This window comes from Anabrus simplex, chromosome 3 (assembly GCF_040414725.1).
Source record: "Anabrus simplex isolate iqAnaSimp1 chromosome 3, ASM4041472v1, whole genome shotgun sequence".
NCBI classification, from domain to species: domain Eukaryota; kingdom Metazoa; phylum Arthropoda; class Insecta; order Orthoptera; family Tettigoniidae; genus Anabrus; species Anabrus simplex.
The window spans coordinates 427,520,365-427,546,805 of NC_090267.1; the positions used below are offsets into that span (position 1 = coordinate 427,520,365).

The 26,441-nt window shown below is 37.4% G+C and overlaps 1 protein-coding gene across 4 annotated transcripts in view; it reads left to right on the forward strand.

Moving 5' to 3' along the window:
* Nucleotides 1-16,741, forward strand: part of LOC136866455 (peptidyl-prolyl cis-trans isomerase FKBP4) — a 184,173-nt gene extending 167,432 nt beyond the window's left edge. For 2 of the 4 annotated variants that reach the window (XM_067143412.2, XM_067143413.2), the window contains exon 9: nt 14,880-15,567. In XM_067143412.2, coding sequence (XP_066999513.1) covers nt 14,880-15,101 — 222 coding nt within the window. In that variant the 3' untranslated portion in view covers nt 15,102-15,567. Of the gene's footprint in view, nt 1-8,478; nt 8,739-14,879; nt 15,568-15,748 lie in introns of those variants that run through there. The other 2 variants (XM_067143414.2, XM_067143417.2) reach the window with 2 other exon arrangements.
* The last annotated feature ends 9,700 nt before the right edge of the window (nt 16,742-26,441 follow it).

Below are 26,441 nucleotides of genomic sequence, written 5' to 3' on the forward strand. Positions count from 1 at the left end.
AATGTACAGTATTATGTAGAGTTGAAGAAAATTTCTAAGTTAGAAATAAAGCCTTTCCAGGTCCATGTCCATGTAATGTATTTTCTTCTTCTACACATGAAGAATGGGCCCAGAAAATTTGGCTGTACCTGTTACACTCTGTATATTTAGACCTCTCATTAACTTGAACAAGTAAGAACAAAGTACCGGTATGTATCATATGAAGTGAAGTTGTACACCATGGCATGGAACCTACATGTTACGTCTAACACAACCTTATTGCATAAAGACACCTGCTTTGTATTTTGTTCATTACCACTGGCTTGTGTGCTCAGTAAACAGGCAGGTTGTCTAAAAAATATACTCCTCTAATCCATCCAAGAAATTATGCCACTGTCAGTTATCACTACAGTCTGATTGTCTACACACATGCCTTTTGTTTCTTATAATAATCTACCTTAATATCCTAATACTCCAGTATAGTAGGGGTAGACCAAGATATGAATATGACAAGCAGATTAGAGTAGATGTAGGATGCAGCAGTTAGTACTAATGGAAAGGTTAACACAGGATAGGGTGGTATTGAGAGATGCATCAAACCCGTCTATGGATTGATGGCTCAAACAACATGGTCCATTAACTCCTGTATAGAAATCTGCCATATGCTTTCCCTTGATCTACCAAACCTATTTCAGCTAGTCTACATGAATAAGATGCTAATGTAAGTTCTAGTGAAGCCTCTTGTTACATAATAGTACAAAAAAGAAAAAAAGGAACAACTCAGTTAATATATTATGTAGCCAGAAATAAGGTTCGGAAATGCTGTGCATCGTAGTTATTGTAGGTAAGACTCAGCTGTAGTGTAACCTCAATGAAGGAGGGTTATACCAAGTGACCAAGAAAAGGAGAAAAATAGCTGTTAATATTCTTGTGGAGGACTTTGTTTGTAACATTATTTTCAGTTGGTCACCTTTGAAACATCTCCCTTGGTAAATTGAAATCCAACTTTACCTTCATATTATGATCTTTCAGAACCTCTGTTCAAGGTTGTCTGTCATTCCATGCCTTCTCTCCACTGACAGCTTGATTCATACCGCTTAGTTCAGCAGCTCATCTCCTTACTCCCATGACTTTCCAGCCCAAAGTTTGCTACATTTTCGTAATGCTACGCTTGTCGGAAGTCGCTCAGAACAAATTTCGCTGTTTTCCTTTGGATCTTCTCAAGAACTTCAAACAAGTAATCCTGGTGAGGCCTCCATACAATACGTAGTACAGTCATTAAGTTCTGAGACTTGACGCCTAGAGGACAGGCACCCACACGACTCTGTATGTTGCACACGATGCCGCTTTACATGGCGTACACCTACACAGAATGGAAAATGGCGGACACCGTGTTTCCAGGGTACTGAACGATGTTCTCGGTTCAAATTGGGACATCTGGCAGTGTATATTATTTGTGTTTTCAGACGTTAGAGATGACAGCCATTTTTAACCAATAGAAAAATGGTTTCTTAATTTTTGCACATGTTACTTCAATACTCAGTGGATGTTCAGCAAGAAAACCTTTTATACATATATTCTTACAAAATATGAAAATATACTCTTGGACTTTTATGATAGTGAAGCATTGGTTTTCTGTTCTTGGCTCAATTTAATCTGCGCGCACATGGTTTAATGTTTTTAGATTCAGAGGACTTTTGTCAAGGCAGTTTTAAGACAGTTGGTGCTATTTTTTTAGGTTTAGGTCATAAGTTAATGTTCATGGATCTTGTTTTTTAATTAGGTCTTGCCAGTTTTGTAAATTTGTGTATTCTTTATGCATTTTTTTTTGTAACCTTGTCATTGTATATTTTTTTCTTATTTTTGGCTGATGATGATACACACCAGCATCAAAACTGGTACTAAGAATAATAAAATGTTATTTATCTTATAACATTGTATGGTATTAAATAAGTGGACCTCTCTTGTTTCCATTAGATAGTGCACCACAGCGCCATCGTGCGGTCAGTCTCAGAACTTAATGACTGTACTACGTAGAACAATACTCCAATTGCGATGTTAACAGAGATTTATGCAACCTCTCCTTTACATCCTTACTACAACCCCTAAACACTCTCATAACTTTCATTTACTACCCCGTTCATGTTATTAACCTAAAGAAGGTCTTTCCTTATAATAACACTTCTCCATGAGGTACTTTTGCTCCACCAACACAGCAATTGAAACTTAGTGGAATTTTGTTCATGGTGAAACTTAACATGGAGCGAAATATTCATGGGAATCTAGTGCTAAGTGTGTATTTGAATGTCTCAAAGAGGAATTCCACAAGATGCTATTAATTGATTACAAGCACACACTTAAGGGAGCATATTATCACAAGATTCATACAGAATGATTACCTCTCATATCTTCTCTCCATACTCTAACTTATTGGGTTGGTCAGTATAGCTTCAGTTGGCACTCTGCCATCCCTAGATCTAGAATTCTTCAAAAGATTGACATGGCATCTTTTTGCTTGGCAGTATTTCTTTTAGCAATTTCCAAAACAGGAACTGTGTTGATCGTAAGCAGCAATCCATACGACACCTGTAACGTTGCCAGTTGCCCCACTCTAGCACATGTTCTTGCATTCCCTTTTAGAGAATTTGAAACACTTTGTCTTTCCTTTTTTCGGATAAAGTTTTACAAGTTGTTTTACGTCACACTGATACAGATAGGTCTTATGGCGACGATGGGACAGGAAAGGGCTAAGAGTGGGAAGGAAGTGGCTATGTCCTTAATTAAGGTACAACCCCAGCATTTGCCTGGTGTGAAAATGGGAAACCACGGAAAACCATCTTTAGGGCTGCTGACAGTGGGGTTCGAACCCACTATCTCCCTAATGCTGCATACCGGCCGCACTTGAGCGACTGCAGCTATCGAGCTTGGGTGGTTTTTTCTGTTATTTGTTTTTTTTAATCACACAGATCAGTATAGTGTAAGCTTGTCTGATTAAGATGATAATATATTAATTTGTTCAGAATAGGTGGTAAATGCATCCCAGGAGTTGTCCAATTGGGAGCATGCAGAGGTGATCAGAGGACCCATATTTGATATTGGCATTGGATTGACTCGTACCAAGCTCCTTATTGGTCTTCTTATCCAACCTTTGTTCTATATTGTTAGGTTTATGAGACTTGGAGTCTTTCATTTTCACATCTTTCATATGACACCTCTGTTTCTTTTGTGTATACCTTCATGCTTGTAAAGGGTTAGCCCCTCTTATAAGAAGTGACATCATCTCATATTTCCCCTTAATGCAATAAACTTTCACCAGGCTTTGAATGTGTGTTATATAGGATTTACTACAACCAGGATTGTGATGATGGATGATACCCAGAATTACACTAACAGGCAAAATCGGCAAATTGAATGATACGAGGGTTGGGGCGTTAGTCCTAGGAGTTTTTTTTTTTTTTTTTCCCCTCACAATGGTCATATGTTCTGGAAAGCGTGACACTCATAGTAGATGGGCACAGCACGAGATGGTGGTGTATTGGACAGGTACCATGCTCAGGGCGATGGGACAGCAAATAGTGAGTCAGGCTCCGTGCAGAATGGATGTGGTGGGGCAAGAACAGCATGGAGAAGTACTGGAATAGCTGCTTGCCGGACTTGTTTACGTGCGATTTTGATCTCGTCCCCATAGTGAAAGAACCAATGTGTGGGAGACGGTTTGAGGCATGAGAGGACGTTGACAACACTGTGAAACATGACACATGGCGAGGTAACTGATATCAGACATCTCCCGCATCGTTGGCAACGAGTTGTGAATAATCTACGGGACTACTTTGAGGGTTTACCGTAAAGGTTATTACACTCTCCGAGAATGAACCTTATGTAGCACAAAGATTTCCTGGCTGACAGTTTCATCGCTTTATATCTTACACCCTGTTAACCTGCTGGGCATTTTTCATACATTTGCCTGCACCTTATGCTCCCCACTCCCATCTGTACATTTCCATTTGTCTGATAGATCTCGCATCCATGCCAATAAAAATAGTTGGAATATCTATGCCCCAATCCTTGTATATCCTGATATAATTTAATCTTTTGACGAGTGCGCGCAGCATATGCCGTGCAATAATGATAGCCTCATCCGAGTACGTATTTGACTGGTAAACAACCTCTGGGGCGTAAGAATTCTTTTAAAAATTACAATAAACTTATTTCAACTTTGAAAGACATGAAAACACATTTTGGATTGAGAAAAAACTGTCATATCAAAACTTTTTTTAATGTATGATACTGTTCAAGGCAAGGATGTATGCAGAGAGTGACCTCACAAGCAGAACACTTGCAGCTCATTTCTTTACTCTTCTGTCCTGATCGGGTAGTGTATTTGCACATGTAGCATTGCCGGAGAAGTTTACACTTCTTTGATTCAGTCTGTGGGAGTGGCCTCTACAATGGCGACCTTCGAGGTGTAACGGATCTTGTGTCCCATCTCCAATCGAGCATGCAGCATTCTTTCTGTTGTTTTTAGCAGTAAAGTGTTTCTCAAGCAGTTGTCAAATTAGTAGTCTGAAATCCATTATGTGCAATTTTACAGTAGGATTAGATTTCTTTTGATATTCTTGGTACATGAAAAAAGCATTCAAAACATAAATGTCTAGTTAATGAAAAAAATAATTTTGTGTACCACTTTATAGTTTTCTTGTTGAATCATTGAATGGAAACATCATATCACATTTGTTTACTGGTCCCATATTTGCATTATAATTTGTTACAGATTTTGGCTTTAGCTTATTTTCAAATGGCGTGATGTTGACAGTAGTCATTTTGCTTGTGTCAACAATAGACAACATTGTCACTGGTCTTTTATCACACCATCTTACTACTAACATTTCATCGTTGTGCCAAGCTACGACTTCCTTCGTTATTTTGGGAGACATGGTACGTTTTTCTTCTGGCATTTAGCGTTCCACATGCTCCTGCACCTCTTATCGTACAGCCAAGAGAACAAATGTGCGCTTGAATACCAGTTATCCGTAAATAAGTATGCGATTCCTATCTAGGTATGGTGAAAGGCTGTTTTGATTACTTTGGTCATTGTCAACAATTGTGCCTTTACCAGTGTATACTATAAAATCTAGTACTATTCCGGTTTAACAGACACAAAGAACAAATTATTTTATTCCAAATTGTTTCCTTTTATTAGGAAGGTATTGCCGAAAAGACAGTCGGTCCTTCCACAGCATCAAAGTTTAATCTATAACTAAATTTTGAAAAGGATTTAGTACAGAGGGAAACTTTTTCCTCAATGTTTCGACCACAGTCTGTATTTTACAAAGCCTTTATAAAAACTTCATTCCATTCATTGCCGGCGATCTCATCTGTAATAATAATGCCTTATTTTGAAGAGTCAAAAGGTAAATTATGGGGCTGATAAATCACCATTATGTTCCCATTTATATAGAGGTCATTGCTGTAAATCGACGGTTTGTAACGGGTTGGAGGGAAGGCTGCCGAATTTTGTCCGTTGTTTTCATCGTTAGGTGGTTTTGGTGTATTTACATCAAAAGGTGAAAAATCGTCAAACTCTTGTAAGATAATTTCATCATCACTATCCATAGATTCTTCATCGGAACCTAAGATATCACCTTCAGTAATGTTTCTATTTCGTTCATCTATAATATCATCACTTGTGTCCAGAAACTCCATAGCATCACTTGTAATTTAAAAAAGAAAAAACAGTTATATTTACAAAAACCAAAAATATTTACTGCTATGAAGGGCGCAAACAACTATTCACATCAGCAGCAATTGTAACACTAGGCTGTAGCCTATAGGCTAACGGCGCACCAAACTCTTACACTGGGGTGAGTATACGAATTCCCATCAGAGACCACCACCATACAGAACTAGGATTTGGATAGCAGCACTATTCGAATAAGGGAAAAGGTATTAAAGTTAAAAACTTTTTATTACCACCTATTCAATACAAAAATAATGCACTCAATTATTTATAAAATATTCTTGAGGTACATTGGTTAATAGGACATGTTTCATTCGTCTTTGCGAATTAACCAATGTACCTCATGAATATTTTATAAATAATTGAGTGCATTATTTTTGTATTGAATAGGTGGTAATAAAAAGTTTTTAACTTTAATACATTATCTTCAATACGGTCTAATTATGAGATTTATCACATGTAAGTGAAAAGGTTCGAGAAAAACCGCTGACAGATGTCATATTACGTCAGTAAGCACTTAAGTTCTCAGTACTAGCCTGAAACGACAAATGCCATGCTCCCTTACTCTATTGACTGTCCTTTGGTTTACTTGTCAACAGGGTAGTAAGATAGAACGTTCAGCTATAAATATTTATTATTTAACTAATTTTTAGATATCCATTTGTTATTTTCATTAACGTGTCTCTCACCCTTAGCTTTTATAATATGAAAGTGACTGAGGTATGAGTAATGCTTATACACCCTTGTGAACAGAATGATTTATTTAAGGGAACTGCTTTAATACCAAATTGCCACAATTTCTTTGTTATGGTATTACCCATAAAGTAGGTTATAAAGAAGTTTTTCTTTCTTTAGTTGAGCAGTCCAATTTTTGCAACCTTTTCTTTGCATATGTGTCCCAAGTTTTCAATGGATTCACGTGGAATGGGTTGGGGGGGGGGGGGGTCCTTCAGCCAGTATAGTACTTAAGACAGTTATAATGTTACTTGTTTCTATTTTAAAAAGTGAAATGGATCTGAACATGTCAGATAACAGTGATACTAATGAAATCATGAATTACTTGGTTTTCTGCAGAATTGATTCAAGATATGTTTAGCTTAGTTTTCAGTACTGTGCCTTCTGCACGATATCAGTTGATGGTATGTAACTTGAGAATAATACTGCGAATGTAACACTTGAACATTCAGTATTTTAAAAATATAATTTTTTGAAACTGTGGGCTGGCGAATATTTTGCTGCCCAATGATTTAAAAGCAGATCTTTTATTGAAAATATGATAGGCAGTACGACGACATGTGATCCCTTTTTCTTTTATAGTAAAAGACCAAGAGGAAAAATGACATAACTGCAAGAGACTGATGATGCGACTTTATGACAGACACTTTGTCAGAACTTCTTTGTTCTTCTGAGCTGACTAGTGATGTTTGGCTTTCGAAGTATAGGTTATCTGATGCTTAGGATAGCAAGTTATCTGAAGGACAGATACAGATTCCATCCAGCGAGCTTAGTGATTATGAATCAACTGGAAATGCAAATGCTGACACTCTGAGTGATCTTCAAGAAAGACGGAAAAGGAAACATGTCGCTCAGCAAAAAGTGGTCAAGAAAGGAACCTCAACATTGCTAGGTGTAGCTACAGAGTATAACATAAAATCGAGTAGTGCAGGATGTGTTGAAAAGTGAAGAAAACTGCCCCCCGAACGCACGTCACAGAAAAGTGATTAGAAAACTGGCCCCCAATGCAAATCCCAGAAACTTATTTCATAAACAATTTGGAAATTTAATGTTATTAGCAAATAAGTACGGTGGAAACTTTTGTTTCTTTTGCAGGTGGAAAACTGTTACCATATATTTTCTCTTTCAGGTAGTTGATAAATTTATTTAGTCAAAAGGCCAAAAGGCAGACTTATCTTGAGCCCAATATTCAATCTTTGGCCCAGCCTTATTACCTCTATGAAGAGAGGTGTGAGAAAGCTAGATCTCCCATCAGTAGAAAAGCATTTCAGCAGACTTTCCTTAATAACAGTCATTCACTGTTTGTCCCAAAGAAGCATCTTTGTGACGATCGCTCTGGTTACATAGCAGATAATTACGATGAAAGTGAATACAAAGTGCACTTGAAAATGAAGATAGAGGTGAGGGAGGAAAAATGATGAACAAGAGGCTGTGAATGGAAAGTGCCTTGTTTTGTTAGTAGATCTTTAAGCCATGAAAGTTGTGCCCTGTTTGAAAGCAAGCGCTGTGTATTATAAGCAGAAACTGGTAATGTTGTTGCTTCCATGTTTGGGAGTTATTTTTAATAGACTGTTTGGAAGAAATAATGGTTGTTAATCCCATGCCCGTGACAATATTTTCAGATGGTTGTGGATATCAAAACCACAGTGTACTGGCAAATGTTCTCCATCTGTCTGCAAAGTGAAATGTAATATGCCAACAATATCTGGAGAAAGGTCGCACACAAATGGAGGTAGCCCTAGTCCACAGCTGCATTTGAAAGGAAGTTACAAAACCGAGAGATTACCTAGCTAGTGTGTTACAGTATCAAAGGAAACCAGGCTCGAACCATTCCCGTAAGAAGCTAAGAATGTTAACCACATGTTTTCAAAGACTATTCCATCAAATATTTCATAATCTACCCTTCTATTCAACTAGGCAGGAAAGCAACTATTCAACTAGGCAGGAAAGCAAGCAATCCTACAGTTTCTGATGTAACAGTTCTACGGTGTAATCCAGATAGAGTAATCAAATTTAAATTGTTACAGAGATGAGTTTGAAGTGTTCCCTCGCCGCACCAAGACTACCCCTTCACGAAGTGAACCAAACTCTCCCGCACTGTACTACAAACGTTTGAAAATTGAATGTCGAAATGGAAACTCCTCCAAGATTTGAAGGTTGTCACTCCACAAGACTATCAGATGTTCTACAATGAATTGCCACTAGATTAGATTTTATTGATATTTTGCGATGACTGAAATTGGTGTTAAGCATTCTAGCATATTCATAATTTCTGTCATGCTAACCACATATCATTTTATTGCATCCTGTAATAAAGTTAATTATATCAGACAGCTTGTAGTGTGAATGAGCATCCTACTTCATAATGTTTCAAGCACCATTATCCCCACTTCTGCGTATTTCACCTGGAGATTATTGTCAAATACGTCAAGATACATGGACAGGTGGGAAACATTAAAACTGCCGTGATTAACCCCTTCAAGTACCATTTGTTGGAATAAATATGTGACCTAGAATACCATTTTTAAAATGAAATTCCAGCAGCTATATACAGAGAATTGAAACAGTTATATTTACAAGAAAATAACAACAGGAAATGGGTATCCTGTTCTCAGGTGTACTTTGAGAAGTCCTTAGCTGTATGAAATACAATAAAACATTTCTCCACATGTAGGGCCACCTTGCATTTAACCCGGCAACGCCGTGCGGTACCATATGGTACCACTGCGCCTTACTTCAGATTTTCTCATGCTGATCATTACTCGCGACCTAAATATGACAACTCCGCTTTAGAATGTCAAGGTGATACTCCCTACAATGTCTGAAATCAACATAGGGTTTTATTTTGAGCGTTTGTTTGCGAGAACAACTGCTTGGAATTTGAGATCGTGTTGAGAGGAATAAAAATGACTGCCCGTCTACGGTAAGTTGCTTTATTTTATTTATAAATTTTGACAATACAATTTTGTATTGCGTGGTTTATTATCTTGAAATATCAGTCCATGATTTGAAATAACAGGCAATTGGTCAGCATTTCTGTGTTAGCTGTTATGACACTAAATAATCTGTTGGTACCGTATGGTACCGTACGGCGCTTGCCGCACCTCTCTGTTCCTTTTCTCCACCATGCTTCTAAGGGCGATTCTAAAGAAACAATTCATACTGTAGTTGCAAATAATGATTTATATTTGTCATTAAATTGTGTAATTGTGGATTTTACTAGAAGATATCCACGTTATAACATACGTGGCGAGCGCGATGTATCGCGTCCAATGATACATGAATTTCATTCGAGTGGTTTGACCAAATACAGTAGAGACGGTTTGACGCTTGAAGAGGTGCTACATGTTATTGAAGAAGAGGATACTGATGCTGAAGCCATATACATTGAACCGCCGGAATGTAATGTATTATCTGATGAAGATCCGGCTAAGGAAAATGAAGCGAGTCTCGCAGATAACCTTACTGGAGGTGAACTCCGAGCACCAGCTGAAGTAGTGCTGAGCGAGTAAATTCCGCACAAGAGTACAGAATCCATGTCCGATAATGATTAATAGCCCGCAAAAAGAGAAAATCACCACCTTGTACACCAGCTGTCCGGATGGCAGATAACCTAGTTCCCACAACAATCCATTACCGTAGTGCTAAATGTTCCACTTTTCGAAATATGATGCTGACCGAAATATTTTGAGTTTAATTTTAACGATGAAATTATGAATTTCTTGTGCTCTGAAGCCAGCAAGTATGTGCTTTTTAAATAAGAAGAAGATCCTAAAGTAACCCCCGAAGAAAGGAAAGTATTCGTCATGACCTTACTTCTCAGTGGCTATGTACAAATGCCACCATCAGAACTAGGAAGATGCAAGATAGGTTATGTAACACTATATATATGGGTGGTATTTTGAAGAGAAATAAATACAGTTGTTCACGCTTCTTTTCTTTTTAGAGTATCTGACACTTTGAGATTCAATGACCTATATCACTATATCGTTCCAACAAACCAACGCCGGCACTGCGCTGCCGCAGGATTCGAATCCCGCGGCCGAAAAGAACGCGTCCAGTGTAGTGTGGGAGTCTGTGTAAACTACTTTTGCCAGTCTGATCTAGTGAAAAGTGGGAATAGGTTAATAAAAAATGAAGTCTATAATAGTATCATTCCAATTTCCTAAAGATATGTCACGTCTGAGCTAATGTTATTTTTCGGAATTCCCAAAGGGATGTCACAAATGAACGTATAAACACAGTTTTTCTTTAATTCATTACTAAGTAATTTGTAAGCGATATTCTGTAACAATATAAAGCATAAAATTTTATGGTATTCGAAGGAGGTAACAATTTCTATGTTTCACCCAAAAGGTATGTCAAGCGCCGTGCGGTACCATACGGTACCAGGCCCTCATTTAGAAACCAATCATCCAATTTTTAGAAAAATGACTTGTAAGTGTTCTATAGGATGTGAAAGCTGGGAATATTAAACAAAAATTTAAAAATCGAAAATTGAGAACTCCGGCGTTCCCGGGTTAAGGCATTCAAGAGACTATTCCTTCCACAGTGCAGATTTTGCATTTCCGTGATGGAATTTTTTTCATTGGTGTTGGTGGTATTTTGGATGGGAAATGTGCTCACTGCTTACCCTGAAGTCTTAGTGGTTTTCCCCCTGGGCTTGGATGTCCTCTAGTTATGTAAGAGGGCAACACAACACTTGCCAACAGCTGCTCAGCTACGTTGATTCTGAAGGTTGTAAACCCTTCTCGCTTCCTACCAGCGTTGAGAAGGTGATGAATAACACTAGCATTCAATAGGGCCATATCCAACATATAAAAATACAGTTCTTGTGTATTTCCTCATCAACGTGAATGATACCAGCCAATGATCGTGAGAAACTACCCCACCCGTTCCACAATTGTAGTCAGTGACAGGATTGGGTTTTAGCTTCTTTCTACCATCGTGCCTTTTCACCTCAACAAAATCTGGCCTATCATGAAATGTAGAAAGCATATGAACTGCCTTCTTCTTGTTTGCCCATTTCACTGCTAAAACCTCATTGCTGGACAAAAATGCAAGCTTGCCTCTTCTCAGTTTTGTGTCACCAAGTTACTTAGGCATGAACTTCCTGTTTGGCCTTGCTGTTCCAACTGCATAAGTCCTGTTATCCAGCAGATGTCTAAAAAGTGTGGGGAAAAGTGTACCAGTTGTCCATGTACAGAATTCTCCAACTACTTACAAGTTCTCTGCACATTTCCATTACTACTTTCTCACTTGCAATAAATTGGGACTTAGTTCCAGACACATCATCACCACTAACCTTCCCAGTATAAACCTTGTATCTCCTGCAGTACATTGCCTGATGAACAAACCTTGTAGATTGTTATGCCAAATCTAGGTCTCTTTGATGGATTGTATTGTATGTAAGATAATCTACCTTTGAACTTCATCAAACTCTCATCAGTGCAAACTTTTTCACCGGGCATGTACACTCTCTGAAACCTCTCTGAAAAGTAATTCCATTACAGGTCTAACTTTCCTGAGTTTATCACCCTCTGTACTAGGAGAGTCAGTGGAGAAGTGGAGGAATTTGATGGATTTGTATCTCTTGAATGACTTAGTTTCCCCAAATATTGGGGTCTCTATTACCCTGCATTTGGACCAGTTGTTCTGTAATGAAGGCTTCCTATTCTGCGATGTCAAAAATACAAAGGGCAAGATGTGCCTTCATTTCATCAGCAGTAACAGGAAACCAGTACTTCTCTTCATAAGAATTATTCAGTCCAGCATCCTCGGCAGCATATTCCAAAAGTAAATTAGTATAAGCATTGGTTTCCCTGGTTACTTGCTCCCAAAACTGTTCAGTCAGGAATACATTCACTACTTCTAATTCACTAGGAGCTTCTCCTAACTTTCTCTGAATTACAGCATCAATTTTGCCAATAACACTGAAATTGTCGCCATCAGACCTATCTGTGTCGGTGCGACGTAAAGCAACTAGCAAAAAAAAAAAATTAAAAAATAACACTGCAAATGTTATTCTGTGGAGAATTACTTACATGCTCCCATTGCCACTTATGTTCGTCCAAAATACAACCAGAAACAGCTGGCGATACATTGCTGACAAGCCTGACATTCAATGGCGTTCTTGTCGGTAAAAGTATGTTTTGTTCATTGTCACTGACAGTCATCACTGTCACACGAACTACTGTCATTTCCAACCCAATCATATCACTTATGTTGGGTTCTATGTCACTTACTTCTAAAAATGTGAGTATCTCTTCTTCCTTGTTTTGCTTTGATGCTGCCATACTGATACACATGCGTCAAAGCCACGGATGCTTAGATACAAGATATTCAACTCGCTCACATTATTTTCACAGCGAATGAAAATGAAAATCATATATGTTAAACGTTCTGTCATCTATGGAGAAGCTCTCATACTAATATGAAGCTGATAAACAAAAGACAGAAGTCAAGACAGCGTTCATAAACTCGTGGTACCAAGACGGATCTCTCCATCCCAGTACGAGAAGACACGGCATACCTCGGACAGACAAATCCGTCTTTGTACGGGAATGGGTTAAAGGATACAAAATCACGCATCTGCACAAGTAATTCTGATCATTGTTTATTAAAACCATCCAATCCAATCCAATCCAATAAAAATCAGAAATGTTGATATGTGAGAAATTAATTCCAGAACTACATGAATTGTATCATTTTAAGGGTAACCTTGTGTAAGATAAAGCTATAAGTTCATCAGAGCCAAAAAAAGTACAGTCAGGATAATGTTTTTTTTACCCTCTGTAAAATCTGCTATGTCAGATACATGATATTGCAAGTTCGCAAACGATGTGTGTATCACTGTTCGTCATACCTTGGCAAGGGTGCAAGGAACCAATGCCCTAATAAGAAAAACACCCCCTCAGAACATTTTCTTGCCTACACAAAAGCTTGAGATTCATCAGAGAAAACCTTTTGCCAGTCCTGAACAGTCCATTTTCTGTATTTTTATGCCCACTCCACACATTTTGTCATCATTTATTAGTGTCAATCTTCTAAATTCCTGACCTGCCTCTAAAAGACTACATCGCACTGTGAAATGGTTTATTTCAATACTAGCTGCATTAAGATCCTTCTCCAAATCAAAATAGTTCTTCTTGGGATCAGTCTTACTTTTTCTGATGCATAGTTTCTCACTTGTAGCTCTTTTCCTTCCACAGTGCTCTTTTCTCTTCGGACTAATCAGGCCAGTCTTTTTTTGACAGCACCAAGTCTCACCTGACACCTTTTTGCAATCTTTGTCAGTGAAGTGTTTTCATGCAGAGCCAGAATATCCAAACACTTCTATGGTGTCAAATCCATCTTAGAACATAGGGTAGCGAAGAAACATGCACTTCATTATGCATGCTGTTAATACAGCCATATTGGTGAAAATGGAGGGATGAAGATCTGTAACATAAGAGTATATTTTTGGGGGAGGGGGCAAAAACAGAAGAAAATAGTTAGACATATTCAAACCTTGTAGTGAATGCCACAAAGTTTCAGGGGCTCTTCACCAGTGTGTTAATAGAATGAGCATATGTTTTGAAAATGATCCATGTTCATTGTATTCTCACTGCTGTAACTGCTACACTTCAATTTTTTCCTCCATTATGAAGACCTTTGTCATAATGGGAGACTGGTTCTATGTTTGTGATGAAAACTGTGCATTTCTGGCTTTTTTTGGCTTCGTTACATGGTAAGGTAAGACCTTAAATAATAAGTCTTGAAAACTCTGAACTGGTAAGCCTTTGAATAGTTATGGGAATCAGTGTGGTTTTGAAATGTTAATTTCTGTCTTCCATAGTATACATCATATCATCGGTTATCACAGTTCACCAATTCCCAGATTGACGTGCATATATTTATGACCATGAAGATATGCAACATACAATTTTGATATTTTCTCTTTCACCTTACATTTTAATGATTACCACCTGATTGTTTGCACATTCCTTATTCTGAAGAAAAAAATAATAGACCATATTCTTGGTTACGGTCCATACAACAAACCTTTGGTCGACACTATCCGATAGTCTTAAAATGATATCAGTATCAGAAGCTTGCCAAAAGGAATTGTATCTCAGAACTTACGTGCACAATTGCAGCAGTATTTACAAACTGATATGGATTTTTGGATCCTCCATATAGATGTTACCATGGTGGAACTTGCCTCTAAAATGAACTAATAACTGCAGCATTGTTGAACTGATCATTGATTACTGTAGAGAAGGGCCGTAGAAAGGCAAACTTGTACTGTGCAGTGTACACAGTATCTTTTGTCCCTTTCATTCATTTATTTATTTCTTTAGAAACAGACTGTGTGAAAGAAAGTTTAATTATGTCACACAGAATCAAGAAGTAAAGAAACTTAATTTCCATTTTTTCATTTTAATAGGACCCAAATAGGTTGGTGAATGGCTGGTGGGATGGGAAATCTGTAATAGCTGAAAAGGATGATGAGCTAGTTCCTAAAGTCCCTCATAAGGAAAAGGTTGTCCTTCCTGTTAAAAGAAAACCTTCAAACGATGACAGCTCGATCCCTAAAGCTGTGTGTGACTCATCAGGAGATAGTGGTCAGGTGGAGACCAGGGAAGTTCCCCAAAGCAATCAAAGCTGAATATGAAGAGTTGCCATTTTTCTGAAATTCAAACTCAGCTATGACCTTGAAAGCAGAATGACCAGTAATGTTTTACCTAGTTAATAGGTAATTATATAATATTCACATGTATGTCTGTTATATTCATTGGCACTGTGATTGTCAGTTAATATTGTTTAAAAGTAATTGAAAGAAACAGGCAGTATATTGTTATAACTGTACGTAATATTTTGTGATTATTGGGAAAGTCTGATACTTTTATATTCAACTTACTGAGCATAACAATAAGTTCATTAATGTAGCGTGTTATTCTGTTTGCAGTACTGTTATTCAACTAGTTGCATGCTTGATTGTTATTCTGATTAAATAAGATTTTAATTTATGTTGTACCCACTTTGTTAATGTAAATGTTTCTTTTATGTATGTGCTGGTGTACTGTTAACAAATTTGCACCATAAAAAGTTAATAAATGTATGTTTTATAGATATTTTTGTGTTTACTTTCTTTGGAAAATTCATATAATAGAATACTGTGAATAGGCAGATCTCACGAAAAAATGACACACGTATCTTTTTTTAATTATAAGTGTAAATTTCTGAAATACATGCATTTTATCCTTTTACATTTTATGAAGAAGGAATTGTGAAGTTGAGGTATGTCCATTGCAGAAGGAGGAAGAATGGAAGAGGAAGCAGCCAGATGTCATGAAGACTTTGGGGGAGTGGGGTCAGGATGAGCGGGAACGGGAGATGACAGACTTTGAGCGTGAAAATCCAAATATTCTCATGTTGAATAGAACTGGGGAGTTTAAGAATATGTGATTCCACAGCATGTTGGCGTGAACAGTGTTCCTCTTATATAGAAGACTGGGTGTTCCGTGTATGCTGGGCATATTAAAATGCATTCTCTATGTACACTGTTTCTGTGAATTAAACTGAACATTTATTTTGTAAAATTAATAATGTGTGAAGTGTGTAGGTAGTCACTCTTGGGTTATCCCATTCCTATGATTCTCAAAATGCTTTTTACAAACCATCCAATCCAGCCAATTTATTTACTTAGTGTTGGATACCTTATTGTTCCCCTTTCATGTAAATGGCATACAAAAATGCTCTTGACTCCTTTATTAAGTATTGATGATTTCAAACTGGTAATACAAGTGGATTGTTGTAACATTTCACAGAACAGATTACATCATTGTGAACATTTCCTTGTAGAACAAGGAAAATGTGTGTGTTTTGCCTTTTGATCTTTTTATCATATTGGTCTAAAATTTGAATATGAAAGAAGTAATTGTTTGGACATTTTAACTGTTGTTATATAGTATCTTAAAATGGGGTGAAAGTGGACCATACCATATATGTTATTTTTGTTCTCGCAACATATTGACAGACGTATGTATCTGAAAAATGGAATAGAATTTATTTTTCAGTATAAGTAGGCTATGTATCATTACCTGTAAGAAGAAAAACATTTTCATTATATTTCTTTAAGCATCGATGAAGGTGATCTCATGAGAGTAAAGCTTTATAATTACTGTGCATACCATAATGATTAAAACAGAACAAAATAAAAATGTATTATCTGTAATTGGCTTCATACACATCAGGAAATGCATGAATGACACCTCTAATATATAATAAAATATATCTTGCAAATAAGAGCTCCACCATTGCATTTTAGTTATTTCTTTAATTCTCTAATACAAAACATGATTTCTGTCAAGAAATGATTATCCGAAATTATGGCGGGTCACATTCATAAACTAAAGCAGTTGCATACTGTATAATACAAAATTAAACTACTAGAAGCTACAAAGATTTTAAAATATCCACTATGAAATTCTGAATTCCAGACTTTTTAGAGGGAGTGAGAGTGAGTGTGTGGTTTTTTTTGTCAAGATGTGCACGAGTTGGTCTTTTGAGCTCCGGTGTACACTGAGTACTTTCGCGGCAGTCTTCAGAGTGACTGGCGTACAAGAAGCAGCTAGGTTCGAAAGCTCGCTTCTACCTGGCCGTCAGGCTGGTGAGCTTTGCTTAGTAAATCCATGTTTGATACAGTAGAGAACTGATATTGGGAAATACCACACAACTGTTCATTCTTTAGAGTACCTCATCATTCATTAGAGATAGGGACTGTAGATGAGGTAACAGAGTAACTAAATATCAAGCAGTGTGGTGTTGAGGATAATTGTAAGCTGAAAAGCAAAATGTGGGAATGATGTTATATAGTCATCAATGATGAGGGTAAAAAGACTAGCCTTGTGAAGTGCAACCTTGGAGGATGTATTTTAAATAAGTCCAGTATTAGTACTTCAACTAGACACAATTGGATGGAGTTATACATCAATAGACTAAGCGCCATTTGATGAAAATTGAGATTTTAACACTATCTTGTAGAGGAAAGCTTGAACTACTTATAATAAATTCCCCACTCAATGGCATTAGTTGTCAGTAAATTGAAAACCTAAGCGACATAGCGGTAATCAGTTAAACTGTAAATTGCATCAGTAGACTATGCGACGTATTTTGTATCATTAGAGCAATACAATAACACTGTTGCACAAATCAATGTAGCACCATATTTAATTTGTTAATTGGAACAATTGTTAATTATACTGCATCATTTTTTAACCTCAAGATCAGTAAGAGTGCCCAAGAACCTCTACATGAACTTTTATTTTTAATTCAAGGAAAGTGTCATAAGTGTTACAATTGTGTTGACTTCTTGCCATTTTTGTGTAGGCTGATGATGACATGGACATATGTCGAAACCGGTCCCATAACAAATTAAATATGTTGCTACATTGATTCGTGCAACAGTGTTATTGTATTGAATAGGTGGAAGGTGAAGAGAAAGCCCTTCTTAGCATTGTAACTATTCAATGCGGATCAGTGATGAAGTTTTTAACTTTAAATCATTAGACCAAGCTACTCATTCCTCACATTGCATCGTGGATGACAGCGAGGGAGCCCACATTTTTGATAGTGCTAAGTTATTGACATGGTGATACAATTGAGAGGTTTATCAAGTGACGAAGTTCAGCGATGTATCAAGTTCTTCCAAAAGTAAAGAGAAGGACATTGCTACTAATGGAGCTTGCTAAAAGGGTTACGTCGGGGAATCATTCCAGAAGAACTATCTAAAGTTAGTATCAAAATGGGATTGTTGTATGGTATATAATACGGTGGTCTGCAATGTAAGTGGTATTTCTGCATCTATATATTTATTTGTAGAAGCTGCGAAGGCTTCACTGTAACAGTGTTTTAACATGTTATGCTAGGTAATACGCGCCAAATCGTGAATTCCAGATCAGAATAATGAATGCAGTGACTTTGCAAATATTTAGCGTGCCCTCAAATTTCATCAGCGTTTATACACTGCAGAGGACTATGTAAACGTAATGAGGAAGTGCAATAAGTAAACTCTTTCAAGATTAAAATTATTATGTTCACCTTTTCAATACAATATATATTTTTAGTGGTTAAATTCTACATGAATGAAACACACCAGTTAGGGACATGTTTCGCCCTAGTTATGGGCATCTTCAGCCTATATTAATCCTAAGGTCAAGAATTAAAACTATAAACATTGGAACTTATAGTAAACTAACTTAATACTAAATACAATTGTCTTATGCTATTTACACAGTTTACAATATGTACAGTATGTACAATAAATACATTAACCTTGCCAGAATTTATGAACAATGAATTACATTTCTTACTATGACCAGACCTCCAATTGCAGATTGGATTGATCACAGCTTGAATTGGGGCTTCTCAATAGTATTGACTAGAATTTATCACTGCGTGAGTTGGGGTTTCTTCAGCTGTTATAGTCGCCTGAATCATAAGAATTTTTACAACACCGGAATCTTGGATAAAATTGTTAATATTCAGTTTATAGTCCACATCTAGTTGGAAATGAAATCCATTCAAACGAAGACAACATTTGGGCCAAAAATAAATGAACTTTATATAATTGTAAATTTAAGAGGGCTTTCATGTACGTACATGGGAGACTGACATTCTACTTAGCAACTAATGTGTGTGTAAAGCAGAACAAATCTTACCCATAGGCTTGAAAATATAGTCAGTATTGTACTCTCAGAAGATAATAGGGCTGTCGTGAAGGAAAATCCATAAAGAAATATGCTTGCATCATATAGACTACAATGACTCTCTCCTTACCATTTATATTTGGCTCAGATCAGTTGAAATTTGTTATATCATTAAGTGGTTATAGCAATGACTTCAGGGAATAGCTCCCCTTAAGTTTCTCAATCTAAAACTTGAATAATATGCCAGAGTTGTGGTGCGGCTCGCGATGGTTCAAACACTTATCGCAGTAGGAGATTCAGGTTTTAATCACGACTGTTTTCACATTTTTTTTAAGTGTTACTCAGTAGATACTCAACAGTAAGGGGTTATTGGTGTGGCATTTTGATGCATTATTCGCACATGAGAAATACCTTAAATTGCATCAGTAGACTAAGCGCACTTTTTTTAAAAAAGAAAATCTATGAACTGCAAGTATAAAAATGTTTAAATCTGGTGAGACGGTACAATCTATTATCCTACAAGACCAGGAATACCATATTTAACAAAATTATGTTTGCTCGAATTTACACATAAACCTAAAGTTAAACGCGAATATCTCAAAACCAACTTTTGGCACTTGGTCTAATGATGCATTGCATACCGGCATCCAATTGCTTCCCATCAGCAATTCATGGAAGCTCATTGACCAACCTTTCCAATCAGTAGCGTTGTAAAACATAAAATTACGGAAGACTGCGTGGAAATGTGTGCACTAGATCTGCGGCCATTGAGTGTCTTGTCGGACAGTGGTTTTCGTAAGGTGGCACAAGAACTAATTAATGAGGGTAATGAATTAGGAAAAGTTGATGTTTCCGATGTACTACCTCATCGCAGCCAATGTCATGAGCTTGCAAACAACACTCGCCGTTCAGCCATCCCGGAAGTTGTAGAGGCAATGAGGGGTAAATGTCATTCAGCTACTATTGATATGTGGACAGACAATTAGAAAACTAATTGTATCCTGTTGCTCACTGTGCACTACTTCCATCATTGGTTCTTCAAAAGTGGAATGATACAAATGCAAGTTACTGTATAATTTTCAAGCGGAAGAGTTGCCATAATGTTTGGCGATGTTATTTCCCTTTGATTTGTTTAAAATATTGTACTTTTTGTATTTGTATTTGTTCCTTTGATTCAAATTTTTGCATTTCATTTTCAGAATTTCAATTTAAATACTATTGCATTCCTAAACCAATAAACATATCCTTTTTTTATAAATACCCAATACAACTATTCGTACTTGCCCCTTTATATTAAGTTGTACATTTTCTTTAGTTATGCTGTAGGCGGGCGCTAGCAATTAACAAGCCGGTCGATGACCTTTGAGGCTCAGACCGTACTTCAGGTGGTCCCGGTTTTTTCGGTCCCTGCGCTACAGTGAGCTGAGCTTGAAAAAGCTTGTGCAACAAAGTATTTGTCTGATCCGAGCTCAGGTCCTTAAAAAATGTGTGTGTGCGTGTGTAAATCAATCTTGCAGCAGAGATTAGTGTAGTGTAACACACACTGCTCGTATATCTGTACCATAGCCTTGTGTCTGATGAGTGTTCTTCTAATTTATCAAGGTAAATGATCAGTTTCCAGGTTCTTTTAAATTTTTTAAAAAAGACTAAGTAAACAATTGAAGAATGAAAATGGAAAAGGGTGAGTGTGCCAAAATGTTAAGTTTTCAGGAGAGTAAAAAAGCTGCCGAAAGCCACAATACATTCCTAAAATCTTTAAATCAAGTGAAAAAAATATAACTTGCAGCATCCTGCAATTGACAAACTATCTTCAGTTTATCATTAATGAGAAAATATAAGCGTTTGAAGAGGGGCTATGTTCCAGCCCATAAAACCTAGAGAAGGATGTAAGTGCCCTGGTTAGTAATGAGTGTGATGGTGATATCAACATATTCTTCATACTGAACACTTCTGAAGTTCTGAGTATAAACTTACATTATGAAACTTCAGTAATAGTAAAAACATAATTATCGTATACAATATTTGAAATTTAAAGAAAAAATATCTCCCAATATTAAGCACTTTGTTTACTGAAAAACCCTAGTGTATTAGTCTATTCACACACTTGCTTATAAAGTCTTGATAGTTAGGGCTGGTTTACACGGGTAGAGTAGCGAGGCGAGTAGAGTGGATAGTAGAGCTACTAGCATCGTGTAAACGACCGGGATAGTAGCAAGTAGAGTAGAGTAGTTAGTAGGCAGTAGAGTAGAGTGGGTTTACGCTGCGGTAAAGTAACTCTACCACTATCCTTCCCCCTCCACCGGAACCGAGCTCCGAGAGCTGGCGGAGAAGTCCGAGGACGTTCGATTTTTCAGCTGACGCGTCATTCGACTGCTGTATTTGCATGTGTGTACATTCGGTGGTATTACGTCGAGCGTTTATTTGGCGGCAAAATGAAGTGGACGGAAGAAGAAACTTGCAAATTTGTGGAGCTCTACAGCGAAAAAGAATGTTTATGGAACATAAACAGCGTTACTTATAGAAATAAGAATATGAGACGGGCGGCGGAAGAGGACTTGATTGCGAAAATGGGTAAAGAGGGTTTTGGGTTAACGGAACTGAAACAGAAAATAAAAAATTTACGATGTACATACAATCAAATACTCATGAAAATACGAAGATCCAAGAAGTCTTGAGGTGGTGCCGCAGACATCTACACTCGAAGATGCAACATAAAATATAAACAAGTGTCAGCTGGATTTCACTTAATATGAAGATTTCTCACGTTTCAATCTTACACAGCGCGTTCATCATGTGTCTCGACATGTTTAAATTAGGCAATACAATGGTGCAGGACTGTGTACATTAATCATATTAATAACATACATAGGGATCTTCTACATATCACTTGCCACTGCCGTTAATTTTCAGCAATAACAGTAATTTCCCCAACAAATTGAATAGTTTCCATATGTTGTTTGGAATATCCAAAATAATTATTGTTTGCAGTACAGTGTCAGATCTAGAAGCTTAAGCTCTACACCTGGGCCGTTAAAGCAACGAACAAAAAAAAAAATCAGTAATTGGGATATTTATGGCGAAGAAGCTACTGCAAATTACGCCTACGCCAGCGTAATTTACAGTGTACTTATGGCCGATTACGTCTCAAAACTCACGTGCAAAAATTAGTAGCAAATGGTATCAAAACTCACGACTGCAAACTAATAGCTAAATTAATATTCCAATGAGTCTCAAAATCCACGACTCCGGATAGCAGGTGCCTGCGATGACGGCAGGAGGGGTGAGGTGAGCGGTGACTCACTGACCAGGCCTCTCCTGAGGACACAATACCATTAACATTAAATTTATATCAAAAGGAAAAATACGTTATATTACCTTTAATACCACAGAAAAATGTTTTGATAATAATAATAATAATAATAATAATAATAATAATAATACACCTCTGTGTCATTCACCGACCATTATTTTCCCCTGTGTGTTGGGGTGGCAGAGTAACATCCACAGTATCCTCTGCCTATCGTAAGAGGTGACTAAAAGGGGCCCAGGGGTACTTACATTTTTTAGAAAAGGCCCTTGTCTTTCTTTGACCGAAACCTTCATTTTCTCGAAGTATGGGCCACCTTCCATTTTTTCCCTCTGATTAGTATTAATAGAGGATGGCTGCCCAGTTGCACTCCCTCTTAAAACAGTAATCACCACCACCACCTTTTCCTTCATTGTTTTCAACACTTATTGATTTTTAATTAACCTTTCCACATTTTCTTGGCTGGGTAAAGAACCATCATCATAAAATATCATCAACATCAGCGCTGTGGAGTCTTTTTTAAGTCATATAGCAACAGAACGTCAAAGATAGCGATTGGCTACTTCGCTATATTTCAGATAAAATTCTGACACATTTTAATTTATGATTTTATAAATTTAGTGAGCCAAGTAGTCAATACTACAAGTATATAACATTGCGTATCGTGTAATCGCGTGGGGGCGTGATGTAATATATTAATCTATGCTAAGTAAGGTATCTGGGAGTACATGACTCAGTCATACGTGTGGAGCATGAGTTCATATTATTTTCGGAAAGCGTATCAGAGACCGTTCATCATGCTCGCCCACTTTCTGAAGGGAATGGAGATAAGTAATTTAATTTCCCTGTGATGAGATTCATGACCAAATTAATCTCTAATGAAATTAATGAGTGAATTAACAGTCGCAATATTTAATATCGGTAAAATAAAGTTTCTTATATAAGTAAATGCCGTCTTCTGGCCTCATAATAGAACTAAGCCCCGGTAATTACTACCAACTTCGGTGCGACGTAAAGCCCCTAGCAAAAAAAAAAATACTACCAACTGAAAATTTATTTTAACTAGCAGCAGGCAATATACCTACTTTAATTTTATGTCATCCGGCTGCATGGAAACATGGTTAGCATGCTGGCCTGTGGTCCAATGGGTCCAGGGAGTCCCAGGTTCGACTCCTGGCCGGGATTTTCACTTTCATTTGTTAATTCCTATGGCTCGGGAACTGAGTGTTTGTGCCGTCTTCAGCATTGGATTTCATGGATTGCAAAAAAGAGGCATATTTCTATTTTTCATCTATTCACATAATTCAATCGATTATCCATCCGACACACTTACACCGAAAATTGTATTCATGACGCAACCGATTATTCTACGCGATATAACTGAATGATATTTGAAATTCATTTGATTATTTATTCCATTATTTAAATAACCGGATGGAAGCTATTTGATTTTTAAAAAATATCCGATTATATCATCACTAGTAGGGTGGGCATATATCCATTCAAAGAAGAACTGGTCCTGCTCGTGAGGTTTGAGACTGGCCCAGATAGAGAAACCTATTCTTGCTAATCCTCTTCTTAGAATTCGTGAATTTTGATACTCGTGAGTTTTGAGACTCGTGGGTTCTGAGACGACACACTGATGGCCAATGGGTATTCTTTCTATAACTTTTGAAATGAATTCTGTAAAATTTCAAGGTTGGCTGAAAAAAAAATACCAAAAAAATGGAAATAGAAACATCACTACAGTCTAACTGGGGAAAGGAGTACCTCACCCCTTCACCGTGGAACAAAAACCTTCGCCAGAATTATGATCTATAATTAGACTGGAGCTCGTTCATATAGTTTTATCTTAGAAATCACCACTACAGTATTCACAGACGAAGACTAGTAAAATCCTGAGGGGATGATTACACTGTCGTTACTTTCTGTACAATAATGAATAAAATCATAACAATTCAATCGTTTGTGTTCCTGGGTTAAAATACATGCTTGTACTGCCAGGGAACTGCTCCTTCATTAACAAAATGATTCCTGAGACGATCCCTCATGTTCTTGGCCAACTGTGTCGAGTTTGTCCCCCCATATTTCTCCAAATTGCCAAGTTATCTCAGAATTAATGCCGATGCCCCGAGTGTATCTCTCCTACTAAGCCAGCCTCTTACCCATTCCCTTTTTCCTCATTTACTTCTTCTTCTAACGCTTCACTAACCTCTTGCAGTAATATGTTTGTAAATGTCTTTAAACACTTCCTTACGATGTGCTTACGTCTTGACATGGTGCTACTACTGTACTCTACTCTACTGTATGACTCTACTCCCGTATGAACGATACGAGTGTCAACTCTACCAGACAGCGGTAGAGTAGAGTAACGTGGCTACTCTACTAACTACTCTACTCGCCTCGCTTCTCTACCCGTGTAAACCAGCCCTTAGGATCCAGGAACTCCAACTTGGCCAAGAAATCGTTCTTCTTTTTGTCACTAATATGATTTTTGCATCCCAGCTTGGTAAAGTGTTGAAGGATGTTCTTTCAGTGTCTTGTTTTTATTGACAACTTTGACGCATTCCCATGCCTCCAGTTCATTAAAAGTTTGTTTTGTGTGGATTGTGCCTGGATCTGCAGCTGTAACCCTTAACCATGAAACTGTTTTAATTTTCAGGTTTGAAGTACTAATATACTCCTTGGCTACTGACTTCACATCGATGAAATCCTCTTGTTCCATCCTTATCACCTTAAGGGCCTTTTCACACAAGTGGACTCTATGATCCTATCTACTTCAGGAGGAGTCATTGCCTTCATGTTTCTTTTTCTTTTTTTACTATAGGCCTAATACCAAAGTCCCTATCACAGGGCAGATAACAATGCCCAGAGGGAAGGAACTTAATGTCAAGTGCTGAATATGCCGGTAGCAAGCAAGTAAATCATAGCAAATATCATGTTCCGATTGTGACTGGGCAGAATTGTCGCACCACACAGTTAATTTTGTTTTGGTAGTCATTGGCATCCTAATCGCCTTCCAAAAGCATGAGGCTATCTCGTTTCCTCCACGACTTGCTACTTCTTCATGCCAGGTGCACATACAGCTGTCGTTGTTACCTAAGTGAATACATGAATTGTATTTAGAAAGTTGTCGGGAGTAGAACATATTGGTGTGGTAATGTAGGGACGTGATTACTTGGTGCAAGTCCATAGCTGTTGCGGAATCACTAGCAGGTAGTTGTGAAGCGTTAGTATTCGCATACAGAAAATCTAGTGCCTCCTCTGCTTTCCAGTGGTGTATTTCAAGGCATTGCTTTGATGCAGCCCTTTCATTTTTTTCATCCAAAGCTTTAATAGCGATATCAAACTTGTCACACGACCAAGAAGTGTCACTACAAGACACACCAAAACATAATGTGGAGAAGTCTGCTAAGAATGGTAAGTAACATTTGTGTCTGGATACTTACTTTTAAAAGTGAGATAAAAGCTGTTAATATTCAAATCAACACTTAAATACTCTTTTGAAGTCTTTTCCTTACTACAGTGGCTCTCCCATCTAGGAAATGAGTTTAGATAATCCTTAATCGTATTGCAGTCTGCAACTGTGAATGTAGTCTTGTGTAAATGGCTCTTACAGTTTTTTCCATGGTTATCTCTGTAAACAACATTACCGGTTTTCATTTTGTTGTAAAGTCCGTAATTTCTTGCTGGAAAGTTTGAAAATGTGTTTCAGTGTTTTAGAGCACATTTCTAGAGCCGTAACATCTGTAGGTGTCTCGTAAGATATAGTTACCTGCTGTTAGATAAACAGTTGATTCACAGCATCAAGACTTAGAGCGTTATAGTCCTTTTTACATTTGCACTGCACTTTGGAAATTTGGGGAGTTTGGTCAGATTCTCTAACATTTTAGAGGTTAGGTCTGCCTTTCATGTAAGGAATGTTTGTACGTATTCCGTGGTCTAACTTCAACCTCCATAGCGTAACACTTACAATCACTTAATACAGAAG